This window comes from Oncorhynchus nerka, linkage group LG26 (genome assembly GCF_034236695.1).
Source record: "Oncorhynchus nerka isolate Pitt River linkage group LG26, Oner_Uvic_2.0, whole genome shotgun sequence".
Classification (NCBI taxonomy): Eukaryota; Metazoa; Chordata; class Actinopteri; order Salmoniformes; family Salmonidae; genus Oncorhynchus; species Oncorhynchus nerka.
In genome coordinates, this window is record NC_088421.1 from 19,297,442 (window position 1) to 19,311,629 (window position 14,188).

Here is a 14,188-nt window from a genome sequence, read left to right on the forward strand (position 1 = left end):
AGTCTCTTCTTATTATTGGTGTCCTTTAGTTGTGCTTTCTTTGCAGCAATTCGACCATGAAGGCCGAATTCACGCAGTCTCAACTGAACAGTTTATGTTGAGATGTGTCTGTTATTTGAACTCTGTGAAGCATTTTTTGGGGGCTGCAATTTCTGAGGCTGGTAACTCAGAAACTCAGATACGTTCATGGTAACTAATGAACGTATCCTCTGCAGCAGAGGTAACTCTGGGTCTTCCTTTCCTGTGGTGGTCCTCATGAGAGCCAGTTTCATCATAGCCCTTGATGGTTTTTGACTGACCTTCATGTCTTAAAATAATGATGGACTGTCGTTTCTCTTTGCTTATTTAAGTAGTTATTGACATAATATGGACTTGGTCTTTTACCAAATAGGGCTATCTTCTGTATACCAACCAAAGCTACCTTGTCACAACAGAACGGATTGGCTCAAACGCATTAAGAAGGAAAGAAATTCCACAAATTAACTTTTAACAAGCCACACCTGTTCATTTAAATGCATTTCAGGCTACCTCATGAAGCTGGTTGAGAGAATGCCAAGCGTGTGCAAAGCTGTGATCAAGGCAAAGGGTGGCTGATTTGTTTAAGACTTTTTTGGTTACATGATTCCATATCTGTTATTTCATATTTTTGATGTCTTCACTTTTATTCTACAATGTAGAAAATAGTAAAAATAAAGAAAAACCCTCAAATGAGTAGTTGTGTCCATACTTCTGACTGGTACTATATACAGTGGGGAGAACAAGTATTTGATACACTGCCGATTTTGCAGGTTTTTCCTACTTACAAAGCATGTAGAGGTCTGTAATTGTTATCATAGGTACACTTCAACTGTGAGAGACGGAATCTAAAACAAAAATCCAGAAAATCACATTGTATGATTTTTAAGTAATTCATTTGAATTTTATTGCATGCAATAAGTATTTGATACATCAGAAAAGCAGAACTTAATATTTGGTATGGAAACCTTTGTTTGCAATTACAGAGATCATACGTTTCCTGTAGTTCTTGACCAGGTTTGCACACACTGCAGCAGGGATTTTGGCCCACTCCTCCATACAGACCATCTCCAGATCCTTCAGGTTTCAGGGCTGTCACAAATGCAAATTAAATAATTAAAATCTTACAATGTGATTTTCTGGATTTTTGTTTTAGATTCCATCTCTCACAGTTGAAGTGTACCTATGATTTAAAAAATTACAGACCTCTACATGCTTTGTAAGTAGGAAAACCTGCAAAATCGGCAGTGTATCAAATACTTCTTCTCCCCACTATATATATTATTAGTTATTTATTTTTCTCTGAAAACTTGGGGGGCCAAATAAAACATCCTGCAAGCCAAATTCGGGGAACCCTGCTTTAGACACTTAACCTTTAGTAGATTGTTCTAATAATAGCTGTTATAACAAATATAATTAATTAAATTATTTTTCAGGAAATGTGACACTGAGCGTCCAGATACTTGGAAAAATGGCTTTTAGAGTTTTACCCAGGCTAGTGCAGCCCGCAAGTGTTTCTTTGGGGGGGCCAACCATTGTTTTTTGGGTGGGCGGGGATTTAGTTTTTGGTTAAAAGAAAATACTTAAATCAACAGGAAAATAGTTTAATTTAGGAAATCTGTTCCCATGTATTCCCACAAATAAAAAAGGAGACATACAATACGGGTTAAATAAGTATTGTCTCGCTCTCTCCCTCTCTCTCTCCCTCTATATATATATATTGTATTTTCCCCCGATTTCTCAATATAGGGGCGGTAGGTAGCCAGCCTGGTGGTTAGAGTGTTGGGCCGGCAACCGAATGGTTGCTGGATCAAATCCCTGTGCCGACGAGGTAAAATTCTGTCGTTCTGCACCTGAACAAAGCAGTTAACTCACTGTTCCCCGGTAGGCTGTCATTGTAAATAATAATTTGTTCTTAACTGACTTCGCTTGTTAAATTTAAAATATCCAATTACAATATTGTCTAATTGCTGCAGCTCCCCAACAGTCTCGAGATAGACAAAGGTTGAGTGATGAATCCTCTGAAACAGGACCCACCAAACTGTGCTTCTTAACCCCTGCCCGCTTAACCCAGAATCCAGCTGCACCAATGTGTCAGAGGAAACACCGTTCAACTGATTACCAAAGTCAGCCTGCAGGCACCTGGCCTACCACAAGGAGTCGCTAGAGCAAGATGTGCCATGTAAAGCACCCCCGGCCAAACCCGGTGCTGGATTTTTTACGTTCAACAGTTTCCCGTGTGTATCAAGAATTGTCTACCACCCAAAGGACATCCATCCAACTTGACACAACTGTGGGAAGCATCCCTGTGGAATGCTTTCAACTCCTTGCAGAGTCCCTGCCCCTATGAATTGAGGTTGTTCTGAGGGCAAAGGGCTGTTTTGTACACACGGTGTATGTGATCGTGTCTCAATGTAAATAGGGTATGAAATTATTGTTATCTTCAAATATAATCTCTTTTTGGGCTTAGTTGGGGTCAATTTGCAGTGTACAAATTATTATAATTATGTTTTGGTCCCCCACTATCCAAATCAAATCAAAATCAAATCAAATGTATTTATATAGCCCTTCGTACATCAGCTGATATCTCAAAGTGCTGTACAGAAACCCAGCCTAAAACCCCAAACAGCAAGCAATGCAGGTGTAGAAGCACGGTGGCTAGGAAAAACTCCCTAGAAAGGCCAAAACCTAGGAAGAAACCTAGAGAGGAACCAGGCTATGTGGGGTGGCCAGTCCTCTTCTGGCTGTGCCGGGTGGAGATTATAACAGAACATGGCCAAGATGTTCAAATGTTCATAAATGACCAGCATGGTTGAATAATAATAAGGCAGAACAGTTGAAACTGGAGCAGCAGCACGGTCAGGTGGACTGGGGACAGCAAGGAGTCATCATGTCAGGTAGTCCTGGGGCATGATCCTAGGGCTCAGGTCCTCCGCGAGAGAGAAAGAAAGAGAGAATTAGAGAGCACATCTTCTGGCTGTGCCGGGTGGAGATTATAACATTATAACCCCTTGTCCGCTCGTCAAAAATCGTCCCGTGGCTGCCTACCCCTGGGCTAGTGTTAAAGCTGACTAAAACTATCACCCTTCAGCATCACTGCTTCATAGACATGGATTCCCTCTCAAGTGCTGCTCACACTTCATCCATTAGGCATCACGGAAATATCACCTCCTTTTCCTTTAGGCCTAAGTGTTCCTTACCAATAAACAGTACATCTATGTTTTATTGGAGCTGCTGGAGTGTTATTTGTATGCAAGGATGGGCAGCTCCTCTGTTTGGGCAGCTCCTCTGTTTCCTGTTGAGAATAAGACATCCGTAGGGGAGCGATCCACTCTGCCAAGAGAGAGCTCCACGCAGAGCCAGTGTCAGCTGGGTTGAGTTGAATAGGGCTTTATTCACTCTCCCCCACTCACCCCTGTGGGTCTGTCAGGTGCCTTACTAGAAGGGAAACACATTTAAACAGCTATGTTCTATGTTCTGGCTAAGATTTCCATGGTAGGCTACCCCTTGTAAAGGTTCCTGACATGCAGGCTGGAGAAGTGAAAGCTCTGTGCACTGATCATATGAAAAATTCAAAACACAAGAATAGGGAAATACTGTCTTAAAACATCGCCTTGCTGGGTAAAAGAGGAAGAGGGACATTTATGCTTGAAATTCAGATTTGCGAAGAAACCATAGCTTTGTCAACTTGTTTTGATTGTATGCAGCAAAGTCATTGTTGAACTCAATTCCACTCCAGTCCTAAAGGCTATTATAGTTTCAGGCAGCCTTGTGAAATGCTTTTCGCTTCCTGACTAGAAGAACCAGTCATGGAGTTCTTGCCATAGAACTATTACAGGATTTAGAAGTACTTCAAGTCAAGTTCAATTCAAGTCCAGTTCAATAGCACTGCAGTCTGAGGACTTCCATGGAAATACCCTCTGACTCTTTGTTCAAACAATTAGTGATTTGCCAGAATAAGCAACTTCCTCTCCTAAACATAAAGGGGTTTGTTGGAGACAGTGTGTGAACCAGGTGTGGAAGGAAATATTGGTAAAATGGAAGATTTGCTCTCTTTTCCTGTCCTTTGAGTCCTATGGCCTGAACATTCATATAGGGAGTAAACAAGCCATATCTTAGGACTGTTCTCTATTCTTCCCATGATGGTATTAGTGATCATTAGGGAATCGCTGCGTGCTGGTTCCCATTTAAAGGCCCAGTCACACCGTGAGGGTTTTTCCCACTACCCACCCCCCTTACATCACTTTTCTTTCCCATAGAAAATCTCTACAGAAAATCTCTACAGCAACACATCAGTGTGTCCATTTTAATAGCAAGATGCACTTTCCTGCTGGCCTGACACAGAAGTGCATGTTCAGGTGTCTAAAACAGGCATCAAACTTCACACAATCTTGTTTTTCTTTCCACAGGTCATCGCTGACCTGCCCTCATTGTCATAAACAGAGCAACACCTTTGACCCTTTCCTCTGCATTTCACTTCCCATCCCTCTGCGCCACACCAGGTGAGTACTATCCCTGTTAGGGCACCAACCATACTGAATACACAACCATGCAACACATCACACCACACCATGGTACTACGTGCAGATATTAGGAGACATCTGTCAGTGAGAGTCAAAGCCATAGTAGACGGAAAGACTTGCCTTAGGTACAGACGTAGAAATACACCGTAGACAAGACTCAAGCACTGGTGTCTTTTTAACGTCCCTTTCAGTCCTCTAGAGGCTCATAATGTTAGAGGAATGGATAAAGATCTGGAGTAGCACAGAGAAACAATAGACCTGGCTGAGATGGAAAGCCCTGAGGAGCACCACCTCAGAAACCAGGAACAATGTCACATTCATGCCCAGGTCACAAAGATCACTCCATCCTTTTGACAACTTTGTTTTTTATTAAAAGCAGAAGATAATGTTTCCTCTCACACACCGCCTGACAACACTAAGTCAAAACAGTATGGTTCTCACCTTTATTCTCCAGTGCAGATGGAGGAGTTGTCCTAATTGGAAAATATTATTTAGAGTCAAGCGATAAGTTTAACACCTATCTCAGATTCCTGGGCTGGGGTGTCATAGAAGTGCATGCAGATGTGTCCTCCTTTTGATGTACCAGGGTGTGCCTAGCAAATTCAAAGCCTAACACACACTCATCTATCCAATCCTACACCACAAATGGACACTACAACGTTGATCTCATACTGTAGATCATCATTCATACTGAGCATGCAACGTAAAGCTAGAATCCTTAGTTGCTACATGAATTTGAGAGTGGATACATATTTCCGGCCCCATCCCTTAGCTTTTTAGCGATAAAGGGGCGGGGAGCACGCTTTGTTATTGTTTCAATGAAGGATTCTAGCTTTAACAGGTATTATTGGTGCAGCACTCCACCAATCAGGCGTTTATGGCAGAGTGGCCGGACGGAAGCCACTCCTCAGTAAAAGGCACATGACAGCCCACTTGGAGTTTGCCAAAAAGCAGCTAAAGGACTCTCAGACCATGAGAAACAATATTCTCTGGTGTGATGAAACCAAGATTGAACTCTTTGGCCTGAATTTCAAGCGTCACGTCTGGAGGAAACCTGGCACCATCCCTATGGTGAAGCATGGTGGTGGCAGCATCATGCTGTGGGGATGTTTTTCAGCAGCAGGGACTGGGAGACTAGTCAGGATAGAGGGAAAGATGAACGTAGTAAAGTACAGACAGATCCTTGATGAAAACCTGCTCCAGAGCACTCAGAACCTCAGACTGGGTCAATGTTCACCTTTCAACAGGGCAACAACCCTAAACACACAGCCAAGACAGGGTAGCCTAGTGGTTAGAGCGTTGGACTAGTAATCGAAAGGTTGCAAGTTCGAATTCCCGAGCTGACAAGGTACAAATCTAAAGCAAGCTTTTATGCTAATTGGAGAATCGTTTTTAAAAATCTAGCTCTAACAAACAGCTTGCCAGCCAAACTTTACATAATCGCCTCATTCGTTCTACTTTTGGCTAATGGCATTGAATACTGTAGACAGTTATGAAAGGAAGAAACAGATGGTTTGCCTTTTAAGATTTTGTACATGGTTGCCCATATAAGAAAAAAGGTGTCATATACAAAACTATCTCCATAAACCCTAACACAAAATAAAGTGCAGACTTTCAACACCAACAGTCATTAACACCAACCCCAACCTCACACATATACATTTATTTATTGGACTGCTACAGTACCTATTTTCTGACAGAAATGTGTTCCCACATGTCATATATACAGTATGTGGTTAGTTATGATCTAGTGTGTTAACCAATGTGGCAGAGTCAGCCACATTGACCCATATTGATGTTGTACCCTAATGGACTGAGTGGTATGGCAGGCGTCTCCATTTAAACACATTAACTTCACTAAATGAGCCACTCATTACAGATCAGCATGTTGTTACTGTAAAGATCCTTCAGAGATCTCTTTGTATAATGTTCCTGTGCTCCTGAGGAAAAGGTTTGCGATTCATTATCATGATTGATTCAGCTTTGTACTCAGAGACGGGGAGCTAAACCTCTGAAAGGTGTTCTCGGGATGTAGCCACTATTTGCAGTAGTTTAGTATAATCATAGACTCAGATTACCATTCAATTGAGGGCTTTAGTTGAGTATTCAGTCACTGGAAATTGAATTCCCATTATAGGTATTGGATGCATCATGTAACGTTATAGATTGTTAATTATCCCTATGCCTGCCTTTCTAGTTCTGAGCTGTTGAGTGTGTGGGGATGTTTTGTCGCTCCCAGAATGGTTCCAAACAAGATAATTAGTATGAATTAGTGACGCTTGCCTGCTCAGAGCATCATTGATTAACTACTGCCTTCACTGTTTGTGTCTTGAGACACAAAAAGAACCGTGATAATATGAGGCACTGTTTTGGTGTTCCTACTGCCTAGTCAAAGGCAAATAAAGGAATGGACTCAGGTGCGCTGCGTCTGTGCATATAGATGTACACAGACTGCATGACCGCTTCATACCTCTCACTATAGCATGTGCTGAGAATCCTTGACCCCCATTGTATAGGTTACCCTGAGTCCAGACAGCAGGGGATCTCACAGCTCAACAACCTTTACTTACTTAAGTATTGCCTGAGAAGCCAGTGTTTGGAGGATATATTGGCATGGGTGTTGTTAGGCCCGAGAAGAAGTTGAGGGTGTTAAGGTTCGTTCCTTACGTCCTTCTTTGTCAATCATTGGTTCATTGGTGAAATTAGCATTATGACAATATTTTTCACGCAGTCAGTCAGGAAAGCTAAGGCCAGCTTCTTCAGGCAGAAGTTTGCATCCGGTAGCTCCAACTCCAAAAAGTTCTGGGAGACTGTGAAGTCCATGGAGAACAAGAGCACCTCCTCCCAGCTGCCCACTGCACTGAGGCTAGGTAACACGGTCACCATCGATAAATCCATGATTATCGAAAACTTCAACAAGCATTTCTCAACGGCTGGCCATGCCTTCCGCCTGGCTACTCCAACCTCGGCCAACAGCTCCGCCCCCCCCCCCCCCGCAGCTACTCACCCAAGCCTCTCCAGGTTCTCCTTTACCCAAATCCAGATAGCAGATGTTCTGAAAGAGCTGCAAAACCTGGACCCGTACAAATCAGCTGGGCTTGACAATCTGGACCCTTTATTTCTGAAACTATCCGCCGCCATTGTCGCAACCCCTATTACCAGCCTGTTCAACCTCTCTTTCATATCGTCTGAGATCCCCAAGGACTGGAAAGCTGCCGCAGTCATCCCCCTCTTCAAAGGGGGAGACACCCTGGACCCAAACTGTTACAGACCTATATCCATCCTGCCCTGCCTATCTAAGGTCTTCGAAAGCCAAGTCAACAAACAGGTCACTGACCATCTCGAATCCCACCGTACCTTCTCCGCTGTGCAATCTGGTTTCCGAGCCGGTCACGGGTGCACCTCAGCCACGCTCAAGGTACTAAACGATATCATAATGGCCATCGATAAAAGACAGTACTGTGCAGCCGTCTTCATCGACCTTGCCAAGGCTTTCGACTCGGTCAATCACCATATTCTTATCGGCAGACTCAGTAGCCTCGGTTTTTCGGATGACTGTCTTGCCTGGTTCACCAATTACTTTGCAGAGTTCAGTGTGTCAAATCGGAGGGCATGCTGTCCGGTCCTCTGGAAGTCTCTATGGGGGTGCCACAGGGTTCAATCCTCGGGCCGACTCTTTTTTCTGTATATATCAATGATGTTGCTCTTGCTGCGGGCGATTCCCTGATCCACCTCTACGCAGACGACACCATTCTATATACTTCCGGCCCGTCCTTGGACACTGTGCTATCTAACCTCCAAACGAGCTTCAATGCCATACAACACTCCTTCCGTGGCCTCCAACTGCTCTTAAACGCTAGTAAAACCAAATGCATGCTTTTCAACCGTTCGCTGCCTGCACCCGCACGCCTGACCAGCATCACCACCCTGGATGGTTCCTACCTTGAATATGTGGACATCTATAAGTACCTAGGTGTCTGGCTAGACTGTAAACTCTCCTTCCAGACTCATATCAAACATCTCCAATCGAAAATCAAATCAAGAGTCGGCTTTCTATTCCGCAACAAAGCCTCCTTCACTCACGCCGCCAAACTTACCCTAGTAAAACTGACTACCCTACCGATCCTCGACTTCGGCGATGTCATCTACAAAATTGCTTCCAACACTCTACTCAGCAAACTGGATGCCGTTTATCACAGTGCCATCCGTTTTGTCACTAAAGCACCTTATACCACCCACCACTGCGACTTGTACGCTCTAGTCGGCTGGCCCTCGCTACATATTCGTCGCCCGACCCACTGGCTCCAGGTCATCTACAAGTCCTTATCTCAGTTCACTGGTCACGATGGCAACACCCATCCGTAGCACGCGCTCCAGCAGGTGTATCTCACTGATCATCCCTAAAGCCAACACCTCATTTGGCCGCCTTTCGTTCCAGTTCTCTGCTGCCTGTGACTGGAACGAATTGCAAAAATCGCTGAAGTTGGAGACTTTTATCTCCCTCACCAACTTCAAACATCTGCTATCTGAGCAGCTAACCGATCGCTGCAGCTGTACATAGTCTATCGGCAAATAGCCCAACCATTATTACATACCTCATTCCCATACTGTTTTTATTTATTTACTTTTCTGTTCTTTTGCACACCAATATCTCTCTACCTGTACATGACCATCTGATCATTTATCACTCCAGTGTTAATCTGCAAAATTGTAATTATTCGCCTACCTCATGCCTTTTGCACACAATGTATATAGACTCCCCTTTTTTTTCTTTTTTTTCTACTGTGTTATTGACTTGTTTATTGTTTACTCCATGTGTAACTCTGTGTTGTCTGCTCACACTGCTATGCTTTATCTTGGCCAGGTCGCAGTTGCAAATGAGAACTTGTTCTCAACTAGCCTACCTGGTTAAATAAAGGTGAAATAAAAAAATAAAATAAAAATTAAATCATTCAAAAACCTTTAGTAATGCAATTGCAGACAGAAGTTGACAAATAGGAACATAGCATGCATGTTTCTGAGTAAGTTCTACCTCAAACAAAATGTCTCAAGTTGTTTTATTAAATCAAAGTCCCGCCTTAGTGATGTCACTGACTACGTCATTACTTTTTTACTCCTGAGAGCAAAACCCTGCATCCATGGCTATACAAACATAGAGTTTCAGTGTTTATCTAAAAAGCTAGGCAATAAATGTCTCCTCCCTAAATGTTGATCTATTGTAGAATGTCTGAGTAGTCTCTTATCTCCCACACTCCCCTGCAGAGTTCTGTCTTAGTCACACATTGAGTGAGTGAATGAGAAAACAACTGTGGTACCATTCTAAAACCATATAATGAAAATATATGTTGTTTATCTGTAGTCTAGGACCCTATAAATGTAAGGAGCGGTCTTATAACCCCTCCCCTTCTATTAATATAACGTAAGCATAATCAGTTATTCTAATACATCAAACATTTGTACAGCCCAAAATCATGACCGCTAGGTGAATCCTGACAAGGGCCAGCAAACCGTGCCAATATATCCTCCAAACACCGGCTTCGAGGGCATTGTCACTTTTATACAATGGGTTACCAACATATTCAAATAATGATTTACATATTTTAATTAAAAACGTTATTTTGATGGATTTATTCATACTATTTCATCCTTCCACAAGATATAGTCCCGACACAAATCTAGGGTTGCTACCTAAGCCGATTGGTCGTTCATTCTATCGGTTCGGTTGCCAGAGACGCGACCCAGTCATTCAGTCTTTTTGTTCTTTATCTATGGACGTGACCCAGTCGTTCATTCTAAATATTCCATTGCCATATTGGCCGGCAATGTTCTTATCACTTGCTTGCTAGCCAACTACGGTTAACTTACAGTCACGTCAACAGTGCAGCCAGAATAACAACAAAGTAGCTGCATTTGCATTTTAAGCTGTTTTCTAGTGACATTTATTTGGATACGTCCATAACAATGAGCTAATGATGCACGATTTCACCTGGCGTAGAACATGTGCTCTCTCGTCAGGACACTGTTGTTTAAGAGCTAGCCAACAACACAGCTAACACAATCACTTCAAACTGAAACTGGAAAAACTTCAAACTAGCTGCTCTTCGTTTAGTTTTACCTGTTTTCTATTGATAGTTATTTGTATATATCCAGAGAAATTATGCTAATTCATGATTTAGACTGGCTGAGAAAAGCTGCCTACCTGTCTGTCTCATTCCAACTCCCGACACGTTCATTACTATGGGACAGCTGGAGATCGAATTTGAATATTGAAACAATATTGCAAATGTCGGAGTGACAGACAGTAAGGTTTATTCAAATCTCTGCTGTTGAGGACGGAATGTTAGATGCTTTTCATAGTGGAGTTTATAAATTACCTGGCTGGGCTGATGAGACAGTGGATTGCGCAGTCAGATGGAACAGAGTAAATAGGCATTTTAACGTCATAGATTTAGCCGTTGGTAACTTGTGGAATAGACACCTGCTGGAATGAGGTTTTAACCAATCAGCATTCAGGATTAGACCCACCCGTTGTATAATACTGTATATCCCCCACTACTGTGTGTCCTCTGTCCCCATGTGTGATAATGCCTGTGTGCTGGCAGTGGCATCTCTCACTATTTTTATCATGTTAAATCTTCTCCATGGTGGATTATAGAGCAGGTCATCAACAAGACATCACAAAACTCACTTTAATTGATAATTGTCATTAGTCTGCTGGACAATGTAGATACACAGGTAAAATGGGAGCTGTCTCAGTATGGCCTTGTAAATAACAACATACCAATGACTTAGTCTCTGAAGAGCTAATGAAAATGGTAGCAATAAAAATGGTAGTGATTTCAATGCAGCGGCTATTCTCTCTCTCTCGCTCTCTCCCCTTCACTCGACAGGTCTTTGTGTGTTACTCTGGTCTTCAGTACGAAGGGTCAGAGATACCTGCGCATCGGGCTGGCTGTGCCTCTCTTTGGTTCGCTGGCCTTTCTTAGAAGGATGTTGGCGGATGAGGGGAAGATCTCCCCAGACCAGGTAGGTGATCTTGTCTCACTCTTCTTGATGATGCACGCTATCCTCAGATACACTTTCACTCCATTTTCCAAGTCTCTGATTAAATAAGATGGATACTCTTGCTATCTCTCGCTCTCCCTCTCTCCCTCTCTCTTTCAGGTGATCCTGACAGAGATCTACACCACAGGCTTTCAGCGCTCCTTCTTTGATGAGGAGGATCTGACGTGCATAGCCGAGACTGACATCATCTATGCCTTCCAGGCCCCGCCCCTATACATCAGAGGAGGCTCTGCACTACTCTCAGGTAACCGTAGCAACAACTACATATTCCAGGGACATTCAAATCAATATCACCACTATCAACCAAGATCATCCAATAGAATCTGTTCCTTTTTCACTGTATGAGCAAGCAGGGGTCATTTCAGTCCCATCGTGAAATAAGCCTTTCTCAGTCAAGACCATATAGAGGTAATACTGTAATAACAGAATGGGATGTACAACCTCTGTGAAATACCAGGGTATTATGTGAAAGTCTGTCCTTCCTCTGGTGGTGATAATTACATGCTCTTTGTACTGTAGCTTTTACCCGAACTGTGCACTGTTGGCACAAGCCTTCCAAACATCAGGATGAACAACTGAGGAGAAATGCATTGTTTCTTTTTAAACAAGATAATGAATGACCTTGCTGTGAGAAAACAGACACACACATTTGTTTGTGTACTTTGGTTCTGATAGATTCCATGAGGAACTACCAATGTAGAATAAGCAGTCATTGGGGAACATGTGTGCTTATAAACACATTTTCAATAAAACTCAGATGCTCAGATCTACTCAAATCACCATTATTTTCCGCAAAGATTTGCTGTCATCGAATGATTTATGTTTGAAATATCTCTCCTCTGTAATTGTACTGATGATGTGAAGGGCAAACAGACATTGTTCCCAGAAGCCAGATTGTGTGGATAGTTTTACCACATTTTTCACCCTGGGTTTTGCAGAGCTGGGTTTGTCCCTGAAAATGATACTTCTTTGCATCACCACTGAGCAAAGTTATTGGAGAAATCTGTCTCTCCTTTATCATCTTTGGTTAGACCACACGTAATCGACTACTCAGTTTGATTGGTCTGCACACACACACACACACACGCACGCACGCACACACACCACAAATACACACACACACACACACACACACACACACACACAAATACACACACACACACACACACACACACACACACACACACACACACTGAATCCTCCTGGGATGTTTTCTCAGACTGGGGTGGATATGGAGAGGCCTCTCTCACCACCTCCCTGCTGAACAGAGTATCCTCTCATTTCATGCACATCCAGTCTGATAACAGAACTCAAACACTGTTACACAATGAATACTGAGTAATGATGCAGGAGGCTTCACCTCAGCTTATACCTCATTGGGTTGTGTAATGTGCCTCTTTAAATCATGATGAGTTGTCACTGCTCATAAACGTTAATGGTCACTGCTGCTAATGGAAGATACATTTTGTGTACTTGAAATCAATATGCCTTTAGGGATCATGCACCTCACGCACATTAACTATGAATGGGAATGGAGTCGTATCTGTTCTTCCCCAGAACAGTGTCTACACTGATTTAAAAGACTCCTCTACTATACCACTCCTGTACTACTCCCTAGTTTACATACAGCATACTTTACTCACTACTTCTCTCAGTATGAAAAGCATGTGGGACTCTACAGAGCTCTTTTCAGCCTCTCTGCTTGGAAGAAATCCTTTCAATAAGCAATTGACAGTGTTGGTCAGGTACAGGGCTGGCAGTGTCTTTGAGTGAAGTGGCCTCTAAAGACTGACCAGACAGCAGCTAATTTCTCCACAGTTTCTGGGTCAGGAGGACTGCCATAATGCCTCTATAGCTGGAAGTTAAAGTTTCTAAAGTGTTCATGTTCGGCTTTGAAAACCTGAGCTCGCCTGAATTGTATAGTAACTCCTAGACAGAGATGTTCAACACTAGTGTTGCAGGCTTGTGCTTTGACAAACTGGATATGTCTGAATACCTAGACTGTCTGAATGGAGTGTCTCAGGTACCAATAGAAGCTGTCAAGCTGAGGCATCAACTGAAATGAATTGTAGCACTTACTGTATGGCTAAAAAAAAACAAGAGCCGTGGCACCATACTACAGTATTTTAGTTGGCGAATTCAAAGGGTGGCTCACTTTAAGCACATCAGCGACTGGCTGTCACTAAAGGCTCTCACTAAATGTCCTAGAATCATGTTCAAAATCATAAAAATGTGAAAAAGGGGCTGTCCACCTCTGTTTGACACACAGCCTATCAGTAATGTCACTTCACACCTTGATGAGCGGCCTGTAGAAAAATGGTGGAGTGTGCGTTTGTCTGTGCCTGGCAGCATTTTCATTTGATGGTTGTCAGCGAGGAGAATGAGTAATTGAGTCGCTGTCATCAAGGTTTACATGAACTATCTACAATGTATGGAATATCCCAGTGTGGCACAAAAGATTCATGAGAGATGATGGTGTCTGGGAGTATTTTCCCTCCTGCCTGACCTTTCATGGCATGGTGAAATAGGAAGAGAGGTGTAAGCACTTTCTATGTCAGTTTATGTAAACATTGATTCTGTACCCA

At 42.8% G+C, this 14,188-nt stretch overlaps 1 protein-coding gene across 1 annotated transcript in view; it reads left to right on the forward strand.

Annotated features, from left to right (window-relative positions):
* The window catches only part of LOC115110903 (ubiquitin carboxyl-terminal hydrolase 43-like), a 95,028-nt gene that overhangs the window by 44,423 nt on the left and 36,417 nt on the right, over nucleotides 1-14,188 (forward strand). Inside the window, exons 4-6 of the mRNA XM_065010217.1 lie at nucleotides 4,425-4,517; nucleotides 11,429-11,564; nucleotides 11,703-11,847. Coding sequence (XP_064866289.1) covers nucleotides 4,425-4,517; nucleotides 11,429-11,564; nucleotides 11,703-11,847 — 374 coding nt within the window. The remainder of the gene's footprint in view (nucleotides 1-4,424; nucleotides 4,518-11,428; nucleotides 11,565-11,702; nucleotides 11,848-14,188) is intronic.